This window comes from Eubalaena glacialis, chromosome 19 (genome assembly GCF_028564815.1).
Source record: "Eubalaena glacialis isolate mEubGla1 chromosome 19, mEubGla1.1.hap2.+ XY, whole genome shotgun sequence".
In the NCBI taxonomy this organism is placed as follows: domain Eukaryota; kingdom Metazoa; phylum Chordata; class Mammalia; order Artiodactyla; family Balaenidae; genus Eubalaena; species Eubalaena glacialis.
In genome coordinates this window covers 19004989-19030271 of record NC_083734.1, presented here as the reverse complement: position 1 = coordinate 19030271, position 25283 = coordinate 19004989, and the positions used below count along the sequence as shown (strand labels likewise).

The 25283-nt window shown below is 43.3% G+C and overlaps 3 protein-coding genes across 8 annotated transcripts in view; all 3 read right to left on the bottom strand.

Annotated features, from left to right (window-relative positions):
* Nucleotides 1–15226, bottom strand: part of RHOT1 (ras homolog family member T1) — a 76965-nt gene extending 61739 nt beyond the window's left edge. Inside the window, exons 1-2 of one of the 2 annotated variants that reach the window (XM_061176397.1) lie at nucleotides 15138–15226; nucleotides 1713–1828 (exon numbers count right to left, since the gene is read on the bottom strand). The gene's annotated coding sequence lies outside the window, so the exon portion shown is untranslated. The remainder of the gene's footprint in view (nucleotides 1–1712; nucleotides 1829–15137) is intronic. The other variant, XM_061176398.1, reaches the window with a different exon arrangement.
* Nucleotides 5951–25283, bottom strand: part of ADAP2 (ArfGAP with dual PH domains 2) — a 65166-nt gene continuing 45833 nt past the window's right edge. For 4 of the 5 annotated variants that reach the window (XM_061176404.1, XM_061176407.1, XM_061176401.1 and 1 more), the window contains one exon: nucleotides 19502–19555. The gene's annotated coding sequence lies outside the window, so the exon portion shown is untranslated. Of the gene's footprint in view, nucleotides 6092–19501; nucleotides 19556–25283 lie in introns of those variants that run through there. The other variant, XM_061176403.1, reaches the window with a different exon arrangement.
* Nucleotides 10239–25201, bottom strand: RNF135 (ring finger protein 135). Its single transcript, XM_061176873.1, is given in 7 exon segments — nucleotides 10239–10695; nucleotides 10697–10782; nucleotides 14564–14649; nucleotides 15138–15300; nucleotides 18682–18836; nucleotides 22646–23025; nucleotides 25197–25201. Coding segments are annotated over 7 exon segments (1332 nt in total).

The window sequence follows — 25283 nt, the reverse complement described above, 5'->3', positions numbered from 1 at the left end:
ATGGAGGCAAATAAGATGAACTTCAGGAGGCTTGATGGCCTGATCTTTCAGGGGAAAGTATTCCTCAGAATTTTAGTATTACAAAATGTTTGAGTTGGAAGGACCCTTACAGAGCACCTATTCTAATCCCATTATTCTATAGGTAAGACAAGCAACGTCCAGAGAGATACCATAACTTGCCAAAGGCATGACAGCTGAGACTGAGCCCGGGCTCTGCCATCCTGAGCATATGATGCTAGGCAAGTCACATCACCTCTCTGTGCCTCAGTTTCCTCTCAGCCAAAGACTATCATCTCTTCCCAGCCTTCTACCTCACAGAGTAGTTTGGAGGATCCCATAAAACAATGTCTGTGAAAAAGGCTTTTTCTTTAACAAATGAATTGCACAAATATCAGATCACAAAGGACGAAGTTCTCTAGGGCACAGCTCCCTCCGAGCAAGACTTTGTAGAGAATCTTGACCCCGGGAGCCCTGCATCAGCATCGCCAGTGGATGCCGGTGTTAATTCTGTGGACATCAGGAGCGTGAGAAGAGACAAGGCCTTTGTGACGTTGCACATGCATGCTGCGTAAAGGCTTTGCAGGGGGAATGTCTGGAAGGCAGAGGGCTAGGAAGAAGAGTTTATTTAGGGGGAACATTGCAAAGATAATACTTCAAACTCCTTTGTAGAAGAAACTTACTTAAAAATCCAGACCCAAGGGCTGCAGAAAGGAGTCACCCAGCAAGCACTTACAGCTAGCGATGACTAACAGTTTGGTACAAAAGAAGACCAAAACTAAAGTGGGAGTGGGGAGCCGGACAAGCCCGAGTGTGCCTCACAGGCAATGTATCAATAAGTTTCTTTTTACAGCCCCTTCCCATCTCCCAGTCAGCTATACTTCTGAAGCTCTGGCCTCCTGTCTTGCCTTGAGCTTTATGCCCTTCTCTCATGTTAACAGACATCCATCAGGGGTCACTCTGAAGTTCTCTTGGAGACAGCATAGCTCAGTGATTAAAAGCAGTGACTCTCGGGCCTTCCCTGGTGGTCCAGTGAGTAAGACTCCGCGCTCCCAATGCAGGGGGCCCGGGATCGATCCCTGGTTGGGGAGCTGGATCCCACATGCCTACCGCAACTAAGAGTCCACAATGCCGCAACTAAGACCCGGTGCAGCCTAAATAAATAAATAAATAAAATAAAATAAAAGCAGGGACTCTGGAGTCTGCCTGCCTAAGTCTGAACCTCAGCTTTACCAATTACTAGCTGTGCATCATCAGGCAAATTTCTTAACTTCTCTAACCCTCATCTGCCAAATGGGAATAACACCTCATGGGATTGTTATGAAGATTAAATGAGTTAATATAATAGGAAAATGCTTTGAATAGTGCCTGGTACATGGTCTGTAATATACACATGTTGGATAAATAAAATAAACTGTGAGAGAAGTGACTTCTGTACACCTTTCTGAGCCAGAAGATAGAGCCACACGATGACACACACTGCAGCAACACAGAAGCCAGAGAATGCAGTTGTTAGCAGTGGAATTTACTGTTGGGATATTACAGATTGATGACTGTATATTAAGTACATTGGATAAAGCCAAGAGGACAGATTAGTATCTAGAAAGCACTGATGGAATTTCCCTCTAGAATGCTGGGAAGGAGCTCTACCTTCACAAGACAAACTTCATGGCTTCTCAATTGTGAAGGGGACACTGGGGGTCTGAACAAAGTACCTTTGCCAGGATTTAAGAGGATCCATCTTTCACACCTATCAAAGAAGGAACTTGCAACACAGCCTCTCTCTGAGTCTCAGGACAGTGGAACACCCCAGGGCTGGTGGGCAGGCCTGCTGGGGAGAAGATATAGTGTGTGTTAAATGACTGACATTGGGTGGAACAAGAGGCTGGTCTCTGACTGGTGAGTTAGACACAGTCCTGGGCAGGAGGCCAAATTAGATGGGTTGGCATTGGTCCCACTCTTCAGACCCATCTATCTTTGGTCTCTCAAATTAAACCCAAAGTGGCATCCATCTTCACTCTGGTCTCCCATTCCTTCCAGGAAGACTTCCTCCTTTTCCTGCCAAGCCTGATCTGGTGGAGCAGAAAAGTCCAATGCTTTGGTACAGAGTAAATCTTTTATCTTGCCTTTGAATGCACTTTGAATGTTCTTGGCTCATTGGCCAGACATCCATGTCCTCTGCATAGTCACGTGAATTGGTCTCTAGAGGATATGGATTCTGTTTGCTTGATTTGGCCAGAAGAGACATCACTCAGCACAATTACTTTTAAAAGGCATTTGATTATAACTAACCATACTGAAAGCACATTTTCCAGACAAGAGCCTCACCTGTTGATGAGGTTGCATCCAGTTTTCTTTTTAATTTTCTCAAGCTCCTTTCAGATATATATTGTAAAACAAATACCCTCAATTAAGAGATAATTGATATTGAGAAGCCTCTCAGACCTTCTTGCCCCCAAGTGGCCTGAATTCCCTTATGGCATGGCTAAGGGCATGGGCTCTGGAGTCTACCTTTCGTCTCCAATACTTTGCTAGCTGTGCAACATTGCACAAGTTACATAACCTCTCTGAAAAACGTAAACCCCATCAGCAAAATGGAGTTAGCTCATAGAGCTCTTTGAGAATTAAGTAAAATAATGCAATAAAGCATTTATCACATTACTTAACATATAGTACATGTCCATACATCATCCTTAACAGCTGCAGCTTAAAATTTGGAATTCATTTGCTGATTTGCGTTATCTTTCCAAGGGCAAATTGATTAGCCTGCCCACCCAAATTGTAAACTCTGAACGACAAAAATGCATTTAACGTAATTTTTAATCACTGCAGAGACATTAAAATTTTTGATGACTTATTATCTATACCAACTAGTGATTCTCAAAAAATTTTAGGTCACAGGCCATTTCCACAAAACGAAAAATTCCAGAGAATAGTAAACTTATAATTTGTTTATCTCTGCAAAGAAATCACCACAATTAAATATGTTCCAAGAAAATAATTCAAAAGAAGAAATACATATATACATATACATATCCTATTTATAGCATCATTACACAACAGTAAAAAATGGAAAAATATACAATAATAGGGGAATAGCTAAATTAAGTATGACATAAGATTACTGGAACTTTTGCAGTCATTAAAACTAATGACTATTAAAGAGGGAAAAGTATTTACAAAATAAGTGAAAAAACAGAAATCTAAAACCATACATACAATTACAACTATATAAAAACCAAGTATAAAATATACATTTATGTAACTTTTACCCTCTATACGTTTGCAATTTTGAACTTTGATAAGGATGCACGAGTATTATTTGGGTAATTAAAAACTAATGGATGTACATAAACATTAGATGAGGGTACAAAGGAAGGAGAAAATGTGTTAAAGATTACGAATTAATTTTTAGTACAATCATCTTTTTTTTGTTTTTGTTTTTTTGGCCGCACCGCACAGCATGCTGGATCTTAGTTCCCTGACCAGGGATTAAACCCGTGGCCTCTGCAGTGGAAGCGCGGAGTCTTAACCGCTGGACCACCAGGGAAGTCCCAGTACAATCATCTTTTGTAAAATGTCAAAGTTATATCTTTTAAATAAAGATAATAGAAAGATAATAAAGATAATAAAGATAATAGAAATATTTAGAAGAATAGCAGTGCTTTGAGACATTAACATAGGATATCATGTTTATAAAATTATTTAACAAATATTTATTGGTTCCACCTTGTGCGGTGCTCTGTACTAGGTGCCAGGGACACAGTAATGGACAACACAGACTTATCATGGGAGGCAAGTTGTGGACAAGGAAGTTTGGGCATTCATCTTTCTCACCAGAATCCTCCAAATCAGTCCCTATCAGCCCAAACTACCTCTTTCAAAAAACCTTCGGGCTTCCCTGGTGGCCCAGTGTTTAAGAATCCGCCTGCCAATGCAGGGGACACGGGTTCGAGCCCTGGTCCGGGAAGACCCCACATGCCACGGAGCAACTAAGCCCGTGGGCCACAACTACTGAGCCCACGTGCCACAACTACTGAAGCCCACGCGCCTAGAGCCCGTGCTCCGCAACAAGAGAAGACGCCGAAATGAGAAGCCTGTGCACTGCAACGAAGAGTAGCCCCCGCTCACCGCAACTAGAGAGAAAGCCCATGCGCAGCAACAAAGATCCAACGCAGCCAAAATAAATAAATAAATACTAAAATAAATAAATTTATTAAAAAAAAAAAAACCTTCATGAGAGGTAGCATCTCATAATCTAAATCTTTCTACCTCCTCTCTCCCCACCCCACCCCTAGCCAAAACCAGCCAGACTTGTGTGACTGTGTCCCACTCCTTCCAGTAATCTGCTCTCCCTGTCTGGCTGTGTTCACAGACAACCCCCCAGGCAACAAAATGCCTTAACCCAGCAAAACTGAAAATATCCCCAGAAAGCTCCTAGGAAAATGACCATGATTTTAGCCTGAGTGGCCTTCCAGTACCTGCTTCTACAATTAGTGAGTCAGCTTTGATCTGATCTAAATTCATTGTGCACATGTTGCCACGTTAGACACGGTGACAGTGAAAGACTCCAGTCCTCTGGGTGGAAACCAGATCCACTCTGGGTAAACAGTTTTCAACTCTAGACAAGGGGGGTTGGGGGACACTCTAGGCAAAGCAAACCGAAATTGCAAAAGTACAGAGTGTGACACAAAGCAGGGAGGCTGGGGTGGAGGGTGTATGTGGGGGGATGACAGCAAATGGGGGCTAGAGGTAGGTAAGAGCAGAAACAGGAAGCAGAACTTTCTGTTGTAGGCAGGGAGCACTGGGGAGCTTTAAGCAGGGGAGTGACATGATCTGACTTCCATTTTGGAAAGTTCACATTAGCAGAATGAGAATGGATGGGAAGGGGCCTTCTGACTAGAGATAGAGGAGCTCGCATTAAAATAATCTGGGAGAGGGCTTCCCTGGTGGCACAGTGGTTATGAATCCGCCTGCCAATGCAGGGGACACGGGTTCGAGCCCTGGTCCGGGAAGATCCCACATGCCGCGGAGCAACTAAGCCCGTGCGCCACAACTACTGAGCCTGCGCTTTACAGCCACGAGCCACAATTACTGAAGCCCGTGCGCCTAGAGCCCGTGCTCCGCAACAAGAGAAGCCACCGCGATGAGAAGCCCACGCACCGCAACGAAGAGTAGCCCCTGCTCGCCACAACTAGACAAAGCCCATGCGCAGCAATGAAGATCCAACTCAGACAAAAATAATAAATTAAAATAACCTGGGAGAGATGTGATGGGAGTCTGAACCAGCGAGCAGATGCAGAGGGAAGAGGAGGGGCCAGACTTGAAATGATTTGAGAAAGCAGAATCGAGGGTCAGAACTTGGTGACTAATTGTACAGAAGGTGGTATCAGAAAAGCTCCTATGGTAACTCCAAGACATTGTGTCCTGGAGATTGTCACTGACCAAAGCCATAAGTTTTTCTCCCCCAGGGTGTATTTATTTTGAAGAATAAAGGTGAAACAATTTCCGGGCACACGAAAGGAAGACACAGTCTTCCATATTGCACCAGACCAATCTCTTAGAATCACGTTTCCCAAAGTGGTGGAATAAGAGGTGTAAAAGTGGTGCAGGGACATCAGAAACAGTGACTCTTGTGGACAGAAAGGTTTCCTTTTTCTAGTCTCTTTCCATCCTGATTAAGTCAAGGTGAAATCCTCAGTCAATCTTTAATACCTGATAATCTCCTTTTGAGCCAGAGAGAGAGAGAAAGAGAGGGAGAGCGCAAGCCCACTTCAGGTTCAGAAACTTAGACAGACAACGGTACCAAGCTAGTCATTGTTTTGTTTTTCTTGAAACATACATTTAGGCTTATCCCTCTATTTAAGACACATGATTCTGGTTTTCATTTATATAAATATTTTAAAGTTTCCTTTTGAAATACATGTACCTAAAAGGGGAGATGTGAGTTGATTTAGGAAAAATATTAAGTAAAACATGGTACACGAGACGGGAATTCCCTGCTGGTCCAGTGGTTAGGACTCCGCACTTCCACTGCAGGGGGCCCGGGTTCGATCCCTTGTCCGGGAACTAAGATCCCACAAGGCAGGCGGCCCTGCCAAAAAAAAAAAAAAAAAAGTACAGGGGATATGCATATGTAACAAGAATCATGGCACATGAAAGGCTGAAGCTTAAGAAACCCCGTCCTTAAAAAACCTATGGCTGGTTAGGAAGATAAATCCCAAATCAAAACAAATCTTCAGGGACTTCCCTGGTGGTCCAGTGGGTAGGACTCCACGCTCCCAATGCAGAGCTCCCAGGTTTGATCCCTGGTTGGAGAACTAGATCCCTCGTGCATGCTGCAACTAAGAAGCCCGCATGCCACAGCTGAGACCCGGCACAGTCTAAATAAATAACAAATAAAAATAAATATTAAAAAATCTTCAGCATAACCTAAGTATGTATAATTAAAGAAGAAGACTGCAGTTGTCTGGAAGGACCCAGTGATTAGGGTTTTGAGCAATTATGAATGAGGATGAATTTGGGGCTAAGGGCTCAGCAGGAGTAGGGGGTGATGGAGCTGAGCATATACCAGGGAAGAGTCCCCTTTTCCTGTCAAAATCCCCAAGTGCCCCCCGGGGAAGGGACTTCTCCCTTGAACTGAGCAAGGCAGCCTGAGAGGTCTCCCCAGAGAGCAGCACTGTTTCATCTTGTGGTTTGTTTCTGCAATCAGCTAGGAAATAAAGTCTTCAAATTAAACTTTTCCGGAAAAAAAAAATGTACTTGAGGGAGAAGCAAGGGACAGATAGATATAACTATATTAGAGGTTGTCGTGAGCCTTAAGAAGGTGGTGGCTTCCTGCTTAGCAGGTGGTTCTTCCAGGAACCCAAAGCCCTAGACCCCAAAAATGGGTACAACCACTCAGATGTTTGAGAGAAACATCTCCAGATGGGGTGAGTGGCTGCCCCAGGAGCCCCTGATGGGATGTCTGGCTTGGTCCACGGTGGATGACTTCGTCCCCCACACGGTGTAGACCTCAGTGAGAGGTGCCTTCATCCACTGGCATTTCAGCTTCAGTTCTTCTCCTTGGGAGGATTTTCTGTTTTGTTTGAGTGAAGGGTGCTATTTTCCACAGTGTACTGGAAGAGATATGCTGACAGAAAACGTGAGACAAAAGCAAGGAAGCCAAAAATGATAACCTTTGTTCCCCACCTCTATGATTCTTGTGCTTTGGCTGCAGCTTGGGGAAATCACGTGGCCAGCCAATAAAGCCCCCACGGACAGAGGCCCCATTATCCAAACCACCTGAAAGCATGGTATTTAATCAAAGGACCTCAAGAAGCTAAAACCCTGGCCTCTAAATTCTTGGCACTTTCAAAAGGCAAACATCAAGGTGACTCTGGGTGAGAAGATAAAGGCTCCATAATGCAGAAAGTGAGAACAGAGAGCCTTTTAATGGTCATCTGGCACAGAGAGGCCCTGTCCCTGCTTAGGCAACTCAAGGCCACTACACTGAGAACTGCCACCGACAACAAGAAAAAAAGAGCACCTCGTGGCTTTAGAGCTGTGTCTTATCAAAGTGGATGCCCAGGTCCTGGCCTCAACTGGGACCTTATCAGAGGGTATTAAGGTTAGAGACTTGACAGTGGGAATGCTGGGCCAGCTCCCAGCTCTGCCACGCTCAGCTGACTGGCCCTGCACAAAGCCCTCAACCGGTCCAGGACCCCCACCCTTCCCTCGTATGTTAACAGAAAGATGATAACACTCATCACGCAGGGTGGTCATGAGGCTCAGAGAGCAAATGAGTAGATCACAGGGGAAGACTTCTGCTTGCTCCTGTTTTCGAGGATCCGTATGGAAATTAGGTGTGAATTTACAGATGTTAGAGATCAAGGTGTGTGATACGAAAATATAGTTACGTCATTGTTGCTGTGGTTATAATCACCCTGGCAGTCTTCCAGTGTCTCATCTATTACATCAATTCTTTCAGCAACCCTTTGAGGAAGGTAAGGAAGGGCGAAAAATAATTATTTCCATTTTACAGGGGAAAGAGAGGCAAAGAAGTGAAATGCACTGTCAAAGGTTGCCTGGCTGGTTTGTGTGGCAAGGCTTTCGGCTCAACCCCATCCAACAGAGCTGGATTTCCACCTCTCCAACGGCGCTAACAGAGCCTGACGGCCTACAGATGAATCGGAAGGAGAAGAAAGGGAGGGGAAGGCTGTAGATCAGGAGACTTCAGAGACATATCAACTGCTGATAGGTATGAGGGTTCTTTCGTGGGTGATGAAAATGTTCTAAAATTAGATTATGGTGATGGTTTCACAACTCTGTAAACATACTAAAACACATTGATTTGTACACTTTAAATAGGTGAATTTTATAGTATGTAAACTATAGCTCAACAAAGCTATTAAGAAAAAGATATATCAGGGTTTTTTAGGGTTTATGCTAGGGATGCATGTTTGGGTGCTAAAACTCTAAAGAAATGCAAGTAAGTGATTACTATAAAAGTCAGGATGCCTTTCAGGTGGACGGAGGGTTTTGTGATTGGAATGGGGCACATGAAAGAGCTTCTGGGGTGGGCAGCAAGGTTTTCTTTCTTTTTTTTTTTAAATTTATTTATTTATTTATTTATTTTTTGGCTGTGTTGGGTCTTCGTTGCTGCGCGCGGGCTTTCTCTAGTTGTGGCGAGCGGGGGCTCCTCTTCGTTGCGGTGCGTGGGCTTCTCATTGCGGTGGCTTCTCTTGTTGCAGAGCACGGGCTCTAGGCACGCAGGCTTCAGTAGTTGCGGCGCGCGGGCTTCAGTAGTTGTGGCTCGCAGGCTTAGTTGCTCCGCGGCATGTGGGATCTTCCCAGACCGGAACTCGAACCTGTATCCCCTGCATTGGCAGGCGGATTCTTAACCACTGGGCAACCAGGGAAGCCCAAGGCTTTATTTCTTGACCTGAAGGGTAGTTACAAGGGTGTTTAATAATAATAATTATTATTATTCCTTATGCTGCACATGTGTTTTGTGTAGTTTTCTCTGTCCATTCTGTTAATATAATAAAATGATTCTAAAAAATAGGGGAAATCGAGTATGAGATGATACCATGTGCCATCCAGACTGTAAGGACCCCCCCCCCCACCTCCTGGTATTCATGCCTTTGTGAACCCCACCTCCTTAAATGTGGGCGGGACCTGTGACTTGCTTCTAACCAATAGAATAAGGCAAAGGCGATGGCATACGTGTGATTATATGTCCCTGTGGTTACATTATATAAGATTTAATGTCCACCTTGCTAGGAGACTTGATCTCCCTTGTTGGCTTTGAAGAAGTAAGCAGCCATGTTGCAGAGGCCCACCGAGTAAGGAACTGAGGGGGGTCCTCAGTCTGACAACCCACAAGGAACTGAATGCTGCCGACACCCACGTGAGCTTGGAAGCAGATCCTTCCCCAGTGGAGCCTCAGATCTCACCCGGCCCCAGTTCACACCCTGACTGCAGCTTGCGAGACTCCAAAGCAGAGGCCTCAGCTAAGCTGTACCCTGACTCCTGGCCCACAGAAGCTGCGAGAGAATAAATGTGTGTTGTTTGAAACCACTGAATGTGTGATCATAGTAGTACACAGCAATTGATAGCATGCCCCTTGTGTGTGTGTAGGGGGGGGGTCCCCTAAAATCAATCTCATTTTCAGTGATTCACTAGAAGGACTCACAGAACTCAGCAAAGCTGTTACACTTACGGTTACAGATGATTACAGTGAAAGGATACAAGTTAAAACCAGCAACAGAAAAAGGCACATAGGGCAGGGGCCAGGAGAGCCCACTCACTCCTCTCTCAGTGGAGTTATGGGGACAATGCTTAATTCTCCCAGGATGACGTGTGACCACACACACGGAATACTGCCAACCAGGGAAGCACATTCAAGTCTTGGTGCCCAAGGCTTTGACTGGCGGTCGGTCATGTAGGCAGACTCACTGCCCAAGTGGCTGACCTTAGTTTCCAGCCCTTCCAGAAATCAAGCTGATACTGTGTGGCCCAAGGCCCTCAGATAGATACACTCTTATCAGGCAGGATATTCCAAGGGCTTAGATATTATCTCCCACTCAAGAGCCTGTCCTTTCTTCCGACCGTGCAGGGTTTGAACAATGCAAGTCTGCTGAGTTAAACATTTACTTTGCATCCCTTAACTTTGCAAGTGGGATACTTAAGTCAAGTTGACACCCTGCTTGAAGGCAGAGAGACCAGGAAATCAACATGTTTTAACACCCAGGGAATGTTTATACGTTTATTTGCCTCATAGTCAGAGAGTTTCCAGGGAATAAGCCATACAGCCAGAAGGCAGGGTGCAGAGGAAAGGCAGCAGAGACTGGGCACTCATACAGGAGCTTCACCTGATCAGCCATGGAATAGAAGGCAAGCTTTCCCTCCTCAAGGTCCAGCCAGATGCCCACCACACTAGGTCTGTTTGAGCCAAGGACAGTTTCCTTGACCATGTGCCATGCAGAGAGCTGGCTAGTCCCTTTCCACTCTACACCCCAGGAGTTCCTGGTCCTTCCCAGGGTCTGGTCACGCCTCATCCCCCGGGAAGCCACCCCAACTGCCCAGTGGCTACAACACTGAGTGTCCACTTCCCAGTACTGCTGCTCAGAAGAGAGAGCCTGGGAACATCAGGCCTGGCAGGAGGCAAACCTCTCATGACTCCAGGGATAGGGCTGTGGGCGGTGAGATACAGTGATCCTTGGACACCTCCAGGCTACAGGAGAGGCTCCCTAGGTCAAAGGTTGAATTGATGACCCCCGGGGGAAAAAAAACAGAACATGACTAGCCACCTCTGATGGTTCATGCTAAGAGGTCTTCAAATAGCAAAAAGCAGCTTTGTATTTTTGAGTGTGATAAAGTTTTACACATACTGGCATTAAAACTGGTGCATCAGAGGGAAGAGATATGGGAACACATGTATATGTATAACTGATTCACTTTGTTATAAAGCAGAAACTAACACACCATTGTAAAGCAATTATACTCCAATAAAGATGTTTAAAACAAAACAAAACAAAACAAAACAAAAAAAAAACTGGTGCATCAAGGGACTTCCCTGGTGGCACAGTGGTTAAGAATCCGCCTGCCAATGCAGGGAACACAGGTTCAAGCCCTGGTCCGGGAAGATCCCACATGCCATGGAGCAACTAAGCCTGTGTGCCACAACTACTGAAGCCCGTGCGCCTAGAGCCCATGCTCCACAACAAGAGAAGCCACCGCAATGAGAAGCCCGTGCACTGCAACAAAGAGTAGCCCCTGCTCACCGCAACTAGAGAAAGCCCATGCGCAGCAACGAAGACCCAATGCAGCCAAAGATAAATAAATTAATTAATTAAAAATATAAATAAATAAAATAAAATAGGACTCCTGTTTACAAAAAAAGAAAAAAGTTATAGTCAGATTTTCGGCTGTATAGGCGTTTGGTGCCCCTAACCCCCATGTTGTTCAAGGGTCAACTGTACTCCCCAGTAATTAAATTTGTATTACAAATAATCACCCCTACTGGGTAAGCTGCACCAAAATGCTTATCAAAACTTTAGTGTGGGGGCTTCCCTGGTGGCGCAGTGGTTGAGAACCTGCCTGCCAATGCAGGGGACATGGGTTCGAGCCCTGGTCTGGGAAGATCCCACATGCCTCGGAGCGACTAGGCCCGTGAGCCACAATTGCTGAGCCTGCGCGTCTGGAGCCTGTGCTCCGCAACAAGAGAGGCCGCGATAGTGAGAGGCCCGCGCACCGCGATGAAGAGTGGCCCCCACTTGCCGCAACTAGAGAAAGCCCTCGCACAGAAACGAAGACCCAACACAGCCATAAAATTAATTAATTAATTAATTAATTAATTAAAAAAAAAAACACTTTAGTGTGCATGAAAATCCCCTGCAAAGTTGTCAAAAATGCAAATCCTTGGGGCTTACTCCCAGAGATGCTAACTCAATAGTCTGGCCATGGGCCTTGGATTCTGCTTTTTTTTTTTAAGGGTGGAAAGATTTTTAATTAATATTATGAAGTTACCATAATACAGATATCAAAGCCACAAAAAGAACATATAAGGAAAAAAAAAACACAACATAGGCCAACAAACCTGGAGATTATCTGCATTCTTATTAGTGTTACAGAGAGTACCAGGTCATACCTCGAGAAACACTGTACCATTTAGGCTGCGTGATTTCCGTGGCAGCTCATGGTGTGTTTACATAGGGTCAAAGGAAATCGTTGTGATGAGGCAGTCAAATTGCTTAGCAGCTGTTAAAGTGCTGACTTGAAGAATAACTAATCTATTGTCTTAAAAACAATCTTGTGAGAACTTCAGGGAATGATGTTTCAGGAAATAGGGATATATTCAGATCTTATGTTTTAAAACTGTCCTGGACTGGTCCAAATAATCAAAATCAAAATAACCAAAATAATCAACATTGTACTTGATAAGGCATACTTGAATTTTCTAAGTTAAATTTTAAAAATACTTAATATGTACACTTAATTCCTCAAAAAATTAAAAATAGAATTACCATATGATCCAGTAATTCCACTTGTAGGCATATATACAAAAGAATTGAAAGCAAGGTCTCAAAGAGATGTTCATACACCCATGTTCACGGCAGCGTTATTCACAGTAGCCAAGGGGTGGAAGCAACCCAAATGTCCATCGACGGATGGATGGATGGATGGGTAAACAAAATGTGGTATAGATATGTGTATAATACAATGGAATATTATGGAATATTATTCAGCCCTTAAAAGGATGGAAATTCTGACACAGTCAACAATATGGATGAAACTTGGATCCAATAATATGGATGCTAAGTGAAATAAGCCAGTCACAAAAAGATAAACACTTCACGATTCCACTTATATAAGCTATTTGGAGTAATCAAACTCATAGAAACAGAAAGTGGAATGGTGGTTGCTAGGGGCTGGGGAAGGAGGGTATGGGGAGTTACTGTTTAATGGGTATAGAGTTTCAGTTTTGCAAGATGAAAACGTTCTGGAACTTGGTTGCATACAATATGAATATACTTAACACTATTCAACTGTAAACTTAAAAATGGTTAAGATGGTGCATTTGTTATATGTATTTTACCACAATTAAAAATAAAAAATGCACACTTAAGTAATCATAGAAAGTCATAATTTTTTCCCAAGATATCATGTTTCTCCAGTTAAATAAGGAGAAACATTTCAACCAGAGCAACACCATTAAACATTATAAATGTTATAAAACATTTACATTATTATTTAAAATTCACTAGGACACACGCTAGGATAAATTTCAAATGGGTGAAAGATTTATATGTGAAACCAAAGATTTAATATAAAAGTGTACATACACACACACACACACCACTTGAGGTGGTGAAGTTTTCTAACTAAAATTTAAAATCTAGAAGCCACAAAAGAAAACACTGATAAAATGTACTACTTGAAAATATAAAAATGTCTATATGACATTCTAAAGCCCACACTAAATAGAATCAAAAGATAAATGACAAATGGGGAACAAAATCTGCAATTCATATCACAGACAAAAGGCTAATCTCCCTAATTTATAATGAGTTCCTAAAAATCAAATTTTTAAAGGACCAACAACACAAGATATAAACAGGCAATTCATGGAGAAATGCAAATTAAAAGTACAGTACACAAATATATCACTTGTTTTAAACCCATTGGATTGGCAAAAAAATACCAAAGTTTGACAGCACATCGTGTTGGCAGGCTTGGGGGATAAACATTTCTTCTGTAAGAGTGCCAACTGATATAACCCAACTGGAGAGCAGTTTGTCAACGTTATCAAAATTGCAAAATTTACTCTATGACCCAGCAATCCTTACTGGTAATTTAACCTACAATTATCTCTGCACTCATATAAAATGATGTATATACAGTAATTGACTTCAGCATTGTTTGCAATTATAAATAATTGGGAATAATCATGCATCCATGAGTAAAGGGTTGAGTAAATAAATGTTGGCATATTCATAAATTGGAATATTATGCAGCTTTAAAGAGAAAATGCTTGAGGTACTGATTTGTAAAGGTATCAAGATATATTAAGTAAAAAAGAAAAGCAAAATGCAGAAGAGTGTATACAGTATGCTAACTTTTGTGTAAAAAAAAGAAAGATTGGGGGAGATAAGTATATAAATTTGTGTTTGCTTGTACTTACAAAAGTAAATTCTGAATGGACACTTAAGAAAACTAGTAAAGGTGGTTAACTGGGGGAATAAGAGGAATTGGACGAGGGTAGGAACACAACACTTTTGTTGTGTCTTTTCATATTTTTTGATTTTTGAATTAAAATTTTAAAATTTAATCCTCAAGTTTAAAGCTCGATTTTAGATTTTAAATTAGGAACCCATCCTAAATTTAGGAGCACACAGGAGCTAAGAGGGCACTTTATTTCTCAGATCATTTTTGGAACAATTAATAAACTATACTCTAACTGGTTTCCTTAAGAAACCTTTCCCAAGGAATAACGCTTCTCCACTTAAGTAAGAAACTTTTTAAGCAGAGCCAGATGATTTAAATATCTAAAAGCTCTAAGAGATACATCTCTAAAGCATACAAAGCTGGCCGTGGCCGAGTCAGGAGGCAGAGGCAAGCGAGACCAGAGCACTTGTCTAAGGGGCAGGTGTGAACTGTTTTTCAATCCTGAGCCAGGGAACAACAGCAAACCTAAAAGTCAGGACAGAAAGGTTGTTTTCTACATTGTTACCCTTTATTATTAAACACACTGGCCAGAGATTACAGTTGAGTAGAATTTATCAAGAACTATATACAAAGTTGCATGCTTCATTAATAAGGACATTTACTAGTGAAAAATAAAAAGCCACCTATTTCTGAATCTCTTCAGGTAGATAACACAGATGCACGGTGAGCTAGCAAAATCAGGTCTAGGTTCTGGATTTATAGGTCTTAGAAAACGAGTTTCTATCTATTAAGGGCCTGTGATACATCACACCTCCAGGCAGGTCCAAAAACACATCCAGTCACAAAAATAGCTCAGCCCACTCCTTCCTCATTCACACCACAGGGATAACACAGCTGAGCTCTCAGATCCTGTCCCCAAAAAACAAAGCCATGGAACGCTGCCCCAACTTCCATAATTAAACCTCCTCTACCAAATAAAATCAACTCACCCTGCATTTGTTCTTCAAGGGCCTCTTTCCACGTGAAGTTTTCTTGTAATTTTTCCTGGATCTCTTCTAGGTCATGGAGAATGTCTCTCATTTTCCCCTCAGGTGTGTTGGAAGTCACTAGTTTTGGAGAAGCCAAGGAAAGGTCCACCCCATCTGACAAAGCCTATTGATGAATCATTTAAAAAAAAAAAATAAGAAGAAGAAGGAGAAAGAGGAGGAGAAGGAGAAGAAGGAGAAGGAGAAGAAGAAGGCAAGGAAGGAAGGAAGGAAGAAGGAAAAAAGAAAATCTCCTAAGGAACGCATCAAATATATTCCAGTTCTACCAACCATCTATAATTTTCTACTTACCTCCTAACGGGTTTTTCAAAACATCGTTAGGCCCTCACAATATGAGCCTTGAAAACAATCTGGAATAATACATAGTATGGCAAAAATATTAGAGAATGGCGATTTCTTGGTGATGGGGCTATGGATGATTTTCATTTGTTTTTTCAACTGCTATATATTTTCTAGTATTTTGTACAACGGATATGGAGTTCTTAGCTCATACCCCCAAAAAGTTTGAAAATTTTAGGCCATCTTATAGGGGCTTTACAAAATAAATAATACAGATAGTCACTAAGATAAGCTACAGAGGCTGAAATAATCTTCCCCAGACTGCTATCATAACTCTTCCTAAGGGCCAAGACAAACATGTTGCCTGCATACAGGCCCTGCTCTCTGGGGCCTCCAACACACACTCCCTGATTTTCTTTAACTTCAGATCCTGTTATTCCCCAACACAGCCTCTCATCTGCTCACCACCTTCCCACCTTCAGCACCTGACTTTCCTTCCCAACTTTGCAAAATCCATTTCCTATTCTTTTTGCCAATCATAACAGGAGTAGGTACCACCCGTTGAATATTTTCCACTGCTCACCTCTAATTTGCCTAACAACTTTCCAAGATAGGTTTATTATCCCCATTTTACAAAAGAGGGAGTTCACGGAGGTTAACTATATTGCCATAGCTAATTTGATTGTCCCACATTTTCACATTGCTCAAGCACTTTTTTAAGCAAGATCTTTTAAAAAAAAATCTCCACATTAAACCAATGAGGTGCAGGCCATGGATCATTTTTTGTTTGTTTGTTTTACAGATAGAAATCTGAGACTCAGAAAGATGAAATGACTTGTCCAAGGTCATAATACTAGTGAGTGGCAATGTCAGGACTGATGGACAGACTCTCAGACCTTCTACCCCAACACACTGCATCCCTGAGGACCCATTTATTCACTCACTCAAATACACTGGGTGTTTGTTGAGCACTTACTATGTGCCAAGCACTGTGTTAGGCCTGGGGATACAAGAGTGAACAAAAGAACAAAAGCCATCAAGGTTGCTGCCCTCATAGAGCTTAGAGTCCAGTGCAAGGGAAGAGGGATGAAAGACATTAATAAATTATGGTGCCAATCATTATCAAGTCACAACTGTAACAACTGTTACAAATGAAAGGTACATGGAATCATACATAAGAGCCTCTAATAAGGGGATTTGACTTGTTCAAGGAAATCAGTGAAGGCTTCTCCGAGGAAGTGATAATCTAGCTGAGGTCTGAAGGATGAGCAGGCACTACCTACATGACAGAGTAAAAGAAGAACATTCCATGGTGTGGGCCCTGTGATGGGAAGAAGTGTGACACTCTGGAGAGAACAGATCAGAGCGATTAAAAGGCTTTGGTAGAAATCCAGGCAAGAAATAGTCATAGGACTGGATTAGAGTCGTCTTTAAGGAGCTCAAGAATAGTAAATAGGAGGCTTCCCCGGTGGCACAGCAGTTAAGAATCTGCCTGCCAGTGCAGGGGACACGGGTTCGAGCCCTGGTCCAGGAAGATCCGACATGCCGCGGAGCAACTAAGCCCGTGTGCCACGACTACTGAGCCTGCACTGTAGAGCCCGCGAGCCACAGCTACTGAAGCCCGTGCGCCACAACTACTGAAGCCCGCGCACCTAGAGCCCATGCTCCGCAACAAGAGAAGCCACCACAATGAGAAGCCAGTGCACCGCGACAAAGAGTAGCCCCCGCTCTCAGCAACTAGAGAAAACCCGCATGCAGCAGCGAAGACCCAATGCAGCCAAAAATTGAATTAATTAATTAATTAATTTTTAAAAAAAAAAGAATAGTAAATAGATTCAAGAGATGTTTAGGCAGATGATGGAAGAGGTGACATGATTCCCAGGTTTCTGGCTTGTACACTTGGAAGGGCTACAGGGTCAGTTGCTGAGACGGGGTATTCCAGAGGAGAAACAGTGCAGGACGGGTTAAGTGCGATGTGTCTTTGAGATGCTAAGAGGAGAAGATGAGAAGGAAGACACCAGACCAGAATTCAGAGAAGGGTCCAGGCTGAAGCTATATTTGTGCACAGAGGTGGTAGTTAAAGCCACAGGCGTGCAGAGGACCATGTAGGGGGAAGAGACAGCGACCTACAACTCAGCCTTGAAGAATCCCAGCATTTCATTGCTTAGCAGCGGAGAGTAAACCTGCAAAACAGACTGAAAAGGAGCAGCTGGAGAGAAATGGGGAAAGACTGGAAGACTCGTGTCCCAGAGCTAAGGGAAAAGAAAGCTTCAAGAATGAAGCTGTGGGCTTCCCTGGTGGGGCAGTGGTTAAGAATCCGCCTGCCAATGCAGGGGACACAGGTTCGAGCCCTGGTCCGGGAAGATCCCACACGCCGGGGAGCAACTAAGCCCGTGCACCACAACTACTGAGCCTGAGCTCTAGAGCCCACGTGCCACAACTACTAAAGCCGCGTGCCTAGAGCCCGTGCTCCGCAACAAGAGAAGCCACTGCAATGAGAAGCCCGCGCACTGCAACAAAGAGTAGCCCCCGCTCACCGCAACTAGAGAAAGCCCGCGTGCAGCAACGAAGACCCAAAGCAGCCAAAAATAAATAAATAAAAAAAAATAAATTTATTAAAAAAAAAAATGAAGTTGTGAAAAGAAGCAGACTCACAGATATAGAAAATAAATTAGTGGTTACTAGTGGGTAGAGGGGAGGGAGGGGCAATATAGAGATACGGCAGTGGGAGGAACAAACTGTTGGGTGTAAGATAGGCTACAAGGATATATTGTACATACAGGAAATATAACCAGTATTTTCTAATAACTGTAAATGGACCATAACCTTTCAAAATTATACAAAAATTTTTAAATATTAAAAAAAAAAAAAGAATGAAGTTGTGGTTGACTGTGTCAAAGGCTGCTGAAAGGCCAATAAGGATAAGAGCTAGAACGTCTACAGAATTTGCGTAGAGGTCACGGGTGATCTTAGAGCTGGTTAGGTGGAGTGATAAGGATAGAACCTAGCCCACTTGAAGCCTTCCTACCTCACCTCAAGCATTCCAAACTCCCGATCATCCATGTTTGGTAGCGAAGAGCATGGTAAAAGACTGGGACTTAGCGCATCCTTCAACTGCAAACAGATTCAGGTTGCTCCCTAGCTGTCCCAGGGAGCTGTCCCTAGCCCCACCCCCTGGCACATCCTTTCTTCTCCCAGATGAGCCTACCACAGCCAGGATGCTCATTTCATTGTCTGGTTCAGATTCTGGGAGATGTCTCTGACTCTGAAGGCTCCTGACAATATCTATAAGCCGTTCCACCAGCTCTGCGAGCTCCCAGCCAACGTCTGTGATGCTCTTCTGCGCCACAACCTTTAAAAGAGCAAAGCAGAACACAAAGCTGGACCCAGGAACCAGTTCTAGACAGAGGGAGCTGTAAACACTGGATAAAGGAAGCAGGCAAGGAAGTGACAAAAATGTCTAGAGGGCAAGGAGGTAAGCTCCCTGGACCTTTGGCATGCCCATTTCCCCCGACTGGTGGTCCAGTGGCCATAACAGAGAACCAGAGTTCATCCATAGGATGGGGGGGGGGGAGTGAGGCATGAAGGGAAGCCTAGGGGTCATTTTGAACAGGGGAAGTCACAGACGAAATAGGGTGAGAGCCTGGAGATTTGGCAGCACTGGTGGCGGCTGATGAGGTGAGTGGAAGGCATTTGGCTCGGGTTTCAGCTCCACTCTCACCTCTGACTGACTCGTCCTGTGTCTTCATCACTCCTTTCATAAATAAAAGTGACCATCCTTCCTTCTCTTCAACAGTGAAAAGGATGACTATGAAAAGATCTTGGAGACTTTAAAGTGATGTGCAGATGCAAGCTCTTTTTGTTTGTTTATTGACATCCTTCACATTTAAAGAAACATTCAGATGAGAATGCTAAACCACTCCACTTCCGGAGCTTCATCTGCTCAGCTGCCTGGCTGGGAATGGGAAGAAGTTTTGCAGCCAACACATTCTGGCAACAGCCTCAAGACCTGGTCATGGTCATCTGAGGCAGGCGGGGCCCAGACTTCAATGGAGAAATTTGCATTACCTCCAAAAGAGGTCCTACGGAGAGCCACAGAAATACAAGATGTTCATCATCTTACTCTAAATAAACCAGAGTTTTTAGAACTTTGGAGGGACATTTTTCATTTTTTAAATTATGCTGGAACCTCAAAAACTGGAACCAGTTTTTCATCTCTAAGAAGCACTGATGTCCCTCAAAATAGCATGTGTTTTGGAAGCCATATGCAGACTATTTTATAGAGGAGGTGGCTGACCACAGGTAACATTGTTTGCTCTTAAATTTCCAGGTCTCACTCTTAAATATTCAGGCAGCTGGAATTCTGGAATGGAGCCCTTATCTAGACACCTGAACAAATTTAAAACTTTAAAAAATAAGCGTGTTGCTTTTTCCATCCATAAAAGAACTGCACACTCATTGTGGTGAATTTAGAAAATGCAGAGAATGCGAAAGAAGAAATGTTTTAAATTATCCGATATCCTACCATCCATAGGCAATCGTTTTAATTTAAAAGCCAATGGAAAGTATATTCAGTCACTATAAGCTATACCAACAAAGAGTTTTAAGGACCTGAGGAATAATGCTGTACTTATTTATTTATTTATTGGCTGCATCACTTGGTTTATAGGATCTCAGTTCCCCGATCAGGGATTGAACCCGGGCCACAGCAGTGAAAGCGCCCAGTCCTAACCACTAGACCACCAGGGAACTCCCAATGCTGTATTTATAACCAAAAAGAAGAGAACAGCTTTATTCATAATTGCAAAAAAAAAAAAAAAAAAGGAAATAACCAATATGTCCATCAAAAGGTGAATAGATAAACTGTGGGACATCTACGCAATGGAATATTATTTGACAATAAAAAGAAATGAGCTATCAAGCCACAAACCTTAATTTTGTTTAATGAAAGAAGCTAGCCTGAAAAAGCTAGATACTGTATGATTCCAAAGATACGACATTCTAGAAAGGGCAAAACTAAAGAGATAGCAAAAAGTCAGTGGTTGCCAGGGGTTGGGGAGAGGGAGTGGGTACAAAGAGGTAGAGTGCAGGGGATTTTCAAGGCATAAAACTGTTAACTACAGATACATGACTTCATGCATTTGTCAAAACCCATAGAACGGTACAACACAGAGAGTGAACCCTGATGTAAACTGTGGATTTTAGTTAATAACGACGTATCAATATTGGTTCATAAATCGTAACAAATGTACCAAACTAATGCAAGATATTAATAATAAGGGTAACTGTGAGGGGTATATGGGAATTTTCTGTACTATCTGCTCAATTTTCTATAAGCCTAGAATTGCTCTAAGAAATAAAGTCTATTAGTTAATTTTTTTTAAAAAAAGAGGAGTGGATAGCTCCAAGCTCTTTTACCCTCCACCAACCCCGCCCCAACACACACACACACACACACACACACACACACACACACACACACACACACAGAGAGAAATGTTGCAAGACAAGCAGAAACTGTCAGAACCAACTTTGTCAGAACTTTGGCAGACACTGACTCAAAAAAGCACAACCTGGGCTTCCCTGGTGGCGCAGTGGTTGAGAACCTGCCTGCCAATGCAGGGGACACAGGTTCGAGCCCTGGTCTGGGAAGATCCCACATGCTGCGGAGCAACTAGGCCTGTGAGCCACAATTACTGAGCCTGCGCGTCTGGAGCCTGTGCTCCACAACAAGAGAGGCCGCGATAGTGAGAGGCCCGCGCACCATGATGAAGAGTGGCCCCCGCTTGCCGCAACTGGAGAAAGCCCTCGCACAGAAACGAAGACCCAACACAGCCATAAATAAATAAATAAATAAAAATTAAAAGAAAAAAAAGCACAACCTGGCAGTAGGAAATCTTTGTGGCATTTTGACTTGCCCTTGCCCCATTCCCTTCCTGGCTCAGTGATGGTATTGAAAATTCCCAGCGTGAAACTCTGGTCCTGGTTCCCAAAGGAGCAGAGCAGATCTTATTCACAAACCATTGTGTCTGTCTGTTCTAACCTGGCTGGGGGCTGCCTGAAGGAATGACACAGGGTGCTCGTCTTTGTTTCACCTAACCCAGAGCTCAGACCAGAAAGGTGGTGAGTATTGCTCAGAAGTTCTGCAAGCGGAGTTAAACTTGCAGGTGTCTGGGGCAAAAGACTGTGGTGGAAACAGACAATAACCTAAGTCCCAAAAGCAAATAGACCTAAAAGTCCCAGGAGCAAAAGTTGGGGAAAATTGGAATCCTACTTTGTTAATGGGAATGCAAAGTATTGTTGTTGCTGTGGAATGCAGTTTGGCTGTTCCTCAATAAGTTAAACACAGAATTACCATATGATCCAACAATTCTACTCCTACCCAAAATAACTGAAAATAGGAACTCGGATACTTGTACATCAACGTTCACTGCAACATTACTCGCAATAACCCAAAGCTGGAAACAATCCAAATGTCCATCGATGTTTGAATGGATTCAAAAAAAGAAAAGTGGTATAATCATACAAGGGAATTATTATTCAGCCACAAAAAGGAATGAAGTTCAGATACATGCTACAACATGAATGAATCTTGAAAACATAGCAAGTGAAAGAAGCCAAAGCCAGAAACAAAGTGACAAATATTGTATGATTCCACTTCTATGAAATATCTAGAGTAGGCAAAGTCATAGAGACAGAAAGTAGAATAGAGGTTACCAGGGGCTGGAGGGCAGGGGAGGGAGAAATTATTGCTTCATGGGTACAAAGCTTCTGTTTGTGGTGATGAAAAAGTTTTGGAACTAGATAGTGGTGATGGTTGCACAGCACTGTAAATATAATGCCACTGAATTGTACATTTTAAAATGGTTAAATGGCAAATTTTATGTTATATAATGTAAACATATTTTAGCACAATCAAAAATTGTCAGAGAGACAGAGTGGGGGCAGAAAGACTGAAAATAAGTGGAAAGAGGCCAGGGTGGATAGCGCCTAGGTTGATAGGATTTCTGATTTTGATTTTTTTTTTTTCTGCTTCATATTTTTCTGAACTTTCCAAAGAACGGGTTCTACGTTCAGACTGAGAAAAGTAACGTGAAAATACAATCAGGAGGAGAGGAAGCGCCGTGGGGATAATGGAATGCAGTCGGCGCGCGCGGGCGGATGGAGGTCAGAGGGCAGTCTCTGGTCCCGCCTTCCTACCGGCAGCTGCGCGGTGCGGCCCGGGGGCCCGGGCGCTGGGTTCGGGCCCTCCAGCTAGCGCGCCTCCCGACTGTACTTGTCCTCCAGGTCCTGCAGCATCGTGTTCTTCCGCAGCTGCAGCGGCCGCTCGGCGCCCTCGCGGTAGGTGGGGCAGGACCCGTGGCGCCCCGCGCCCCACAGACCCATCAGGCAGTCGCAGGAGAAGCTGTGGCCGCAGGGCAGCGTGGCGGGCCGGGCCAGCAGCTCGTGACAGATGATGCAGCCCAGGTCGTCCTCGGCCAGCCACATGGGGATGGCCGAGCAGGCGTCCAGGCCCGCCCTGGTCCCCAGGCCGCCGCCGCTCCGCCCACCCCTGGGGTCGGAACGCGGAAGTCAGGGCTACGCCGGGGGCTGCCAGCCCTGCGGCTCCGTCTCCTCCTGCTCCTCCCTCGCTCTCCCTGTCCCCTCCTCCTTCGCTGCAGCTTGGGTCCACCCTTGTTTCCTTTTTTCCAGTCCTTTTGCAAGCTGATTTATGCGCTGGGAAATGCGCTCGCCCCAGGCTGTTAGAAACCCGCTGATGTCCCAAAGATTTTCTTTAGCTTGATGTCCCCCACTCCCATCAAAGTGCAACCCGGGGACTTCCCTGGCGGTCCAGTGGTTGGGACCCCCGCTAACACTTCAGGGGGCGCGGGTTCGACCCCTGGTCGGGTAACTAAGATCCCACATGCCCCCCGGTGTGGCCAAAAGATATAGATAGATAGATAGAGATAGATAGATAGGTAGATAGATAATAGGTAGATAGATAATAGATAGATAGGTAGATAGATAATAGACAGATAATAGGTAGATAGATAATAGATTAGATAGGTAGATAATAGATTAGATAGATAAATAATAGATAATAGATAATAGATAAATAGATAAATATAGATAGATCGATAGATAGATAATAGATAGATTAGATAGATGATAGGTAGATAGATAATAGATTAGATAGATAAATAATAGATAATAGATAATAGATAAATAGATAAATATAGACAGATCGATAGATAGATAATAGATTAGATAGATGATAGGTAGATAGATAATAGATAGGTAGATAGATTAGATAGATGATAGATTAGATAGATAATAGATTAGATAGATAATAGATAACAGATTAGATAGATGATAGAGCGATAGATAGATGATAGATAGATGGATAGATTAGATAGATAGATAATAGATAGGTAGATAGATTAATAGATTGGATAGATAGGTAGATAGATAATAGATAGGTAGATAGATAGATTAGGTAGATAGATAATAGATAGATTGGATAGATAGGTAGATAGATAATAGGTAGATAGATTAGATAGGTAGGTAGATAATAGATTAGATAGATAATAGGTAGAGAGATAATAGATAGATTAGATAGGTAAATAGATAATAGATGGATAGATTAGATAGATAATAGATAATAGATTAGATAGATAATAGATTAGATAGATAATAGATAAGATAGATTAGATAGATTAGATAGATAGATAGATAGATAACTACCCCAACAACTCTTGGGAGGAGGAAAAGGAGCGGATTCGATTTAAGAACTCTTTTCTGAGAATGCGCCCACTAGGTGTCATCCAACCACTCCAACAAGTAGTGAGGGGTTGAAGAATACTCGGTGCAGAGAGCTGTGAAGCTCTTTAAAAATACCGATGTTGTTCGGCCTCCACTCCCAGAAAGTCTGATTTCATTGTCTGAGGTGGAGCCCCGGCGGGGTATTTTTAAAAACCTCCCCCAGATGATTCTAACGTGCAGCCAAAGTTGAGTGACCCCTAGACTTTTAAAATCGCTATTACAATGCAGAATTGAGCCACTGTTTCCTTACTGCTCTCTGCTGACTGAAAGCACATTACCCGATAGACTTCAGGACAAAAATACTAAAGTGTGTTTTCTTTTTTTTTCTTATAATTTAATTTTTTTAAATTTTTATTCATTTATTTGTTTATTTATTGGCTGCGTTGGGTCTTCGTTGCTGCGCCTGGGCTTTCTCTAGTTGCAGTGAGCAGGGGCTGCTCTGGGCTTCTCATTGCAGTGGCTTCTCTTGTTGTGGAACACGGGACTCTAGGTGCGCAGGCTTCAGTAGTTGTGGCACGCGGGCTCAATAGTTGTGGCTCTCGGGCTCTAGAGTGCAGGCTTAGTAATTGTGGCACTCGGGCTTAGTTGCTCCATGGCATGTGGGATCTTCCCGGACCAGGGCTTGAACCCGTGTCCCCTGCATTGGCAGGCGGATTCTTAACCACTGTGCCACCAGGAAAGTCCCAAAGTGTGTTTTCTTCAGGTAACAGGCCTGGCCCTGGTGGGGCTTGCTCTCTTCCTCCTCTCTTATTCCAGTCCCAAGTGCATTAGAAGTAGAAAACGTAAGAGCTGGAAGAGCAAAGTCCCCAAGAGACAAAGGAACTTACAGGCTTACACAGCAATAACTGAATGGCAGAGAACAGGGCCTGTATCTCCATGATCTGTTGAAATGAACTAAAAATGTCTTATATTTTATTTTACCCCATATTGCCTGGTGTCAAAGTAGGTACCAGATAATACAAATTTGTGTCTATTTCCAATACTGGAAATGACAGGAAGTAGTCCTTA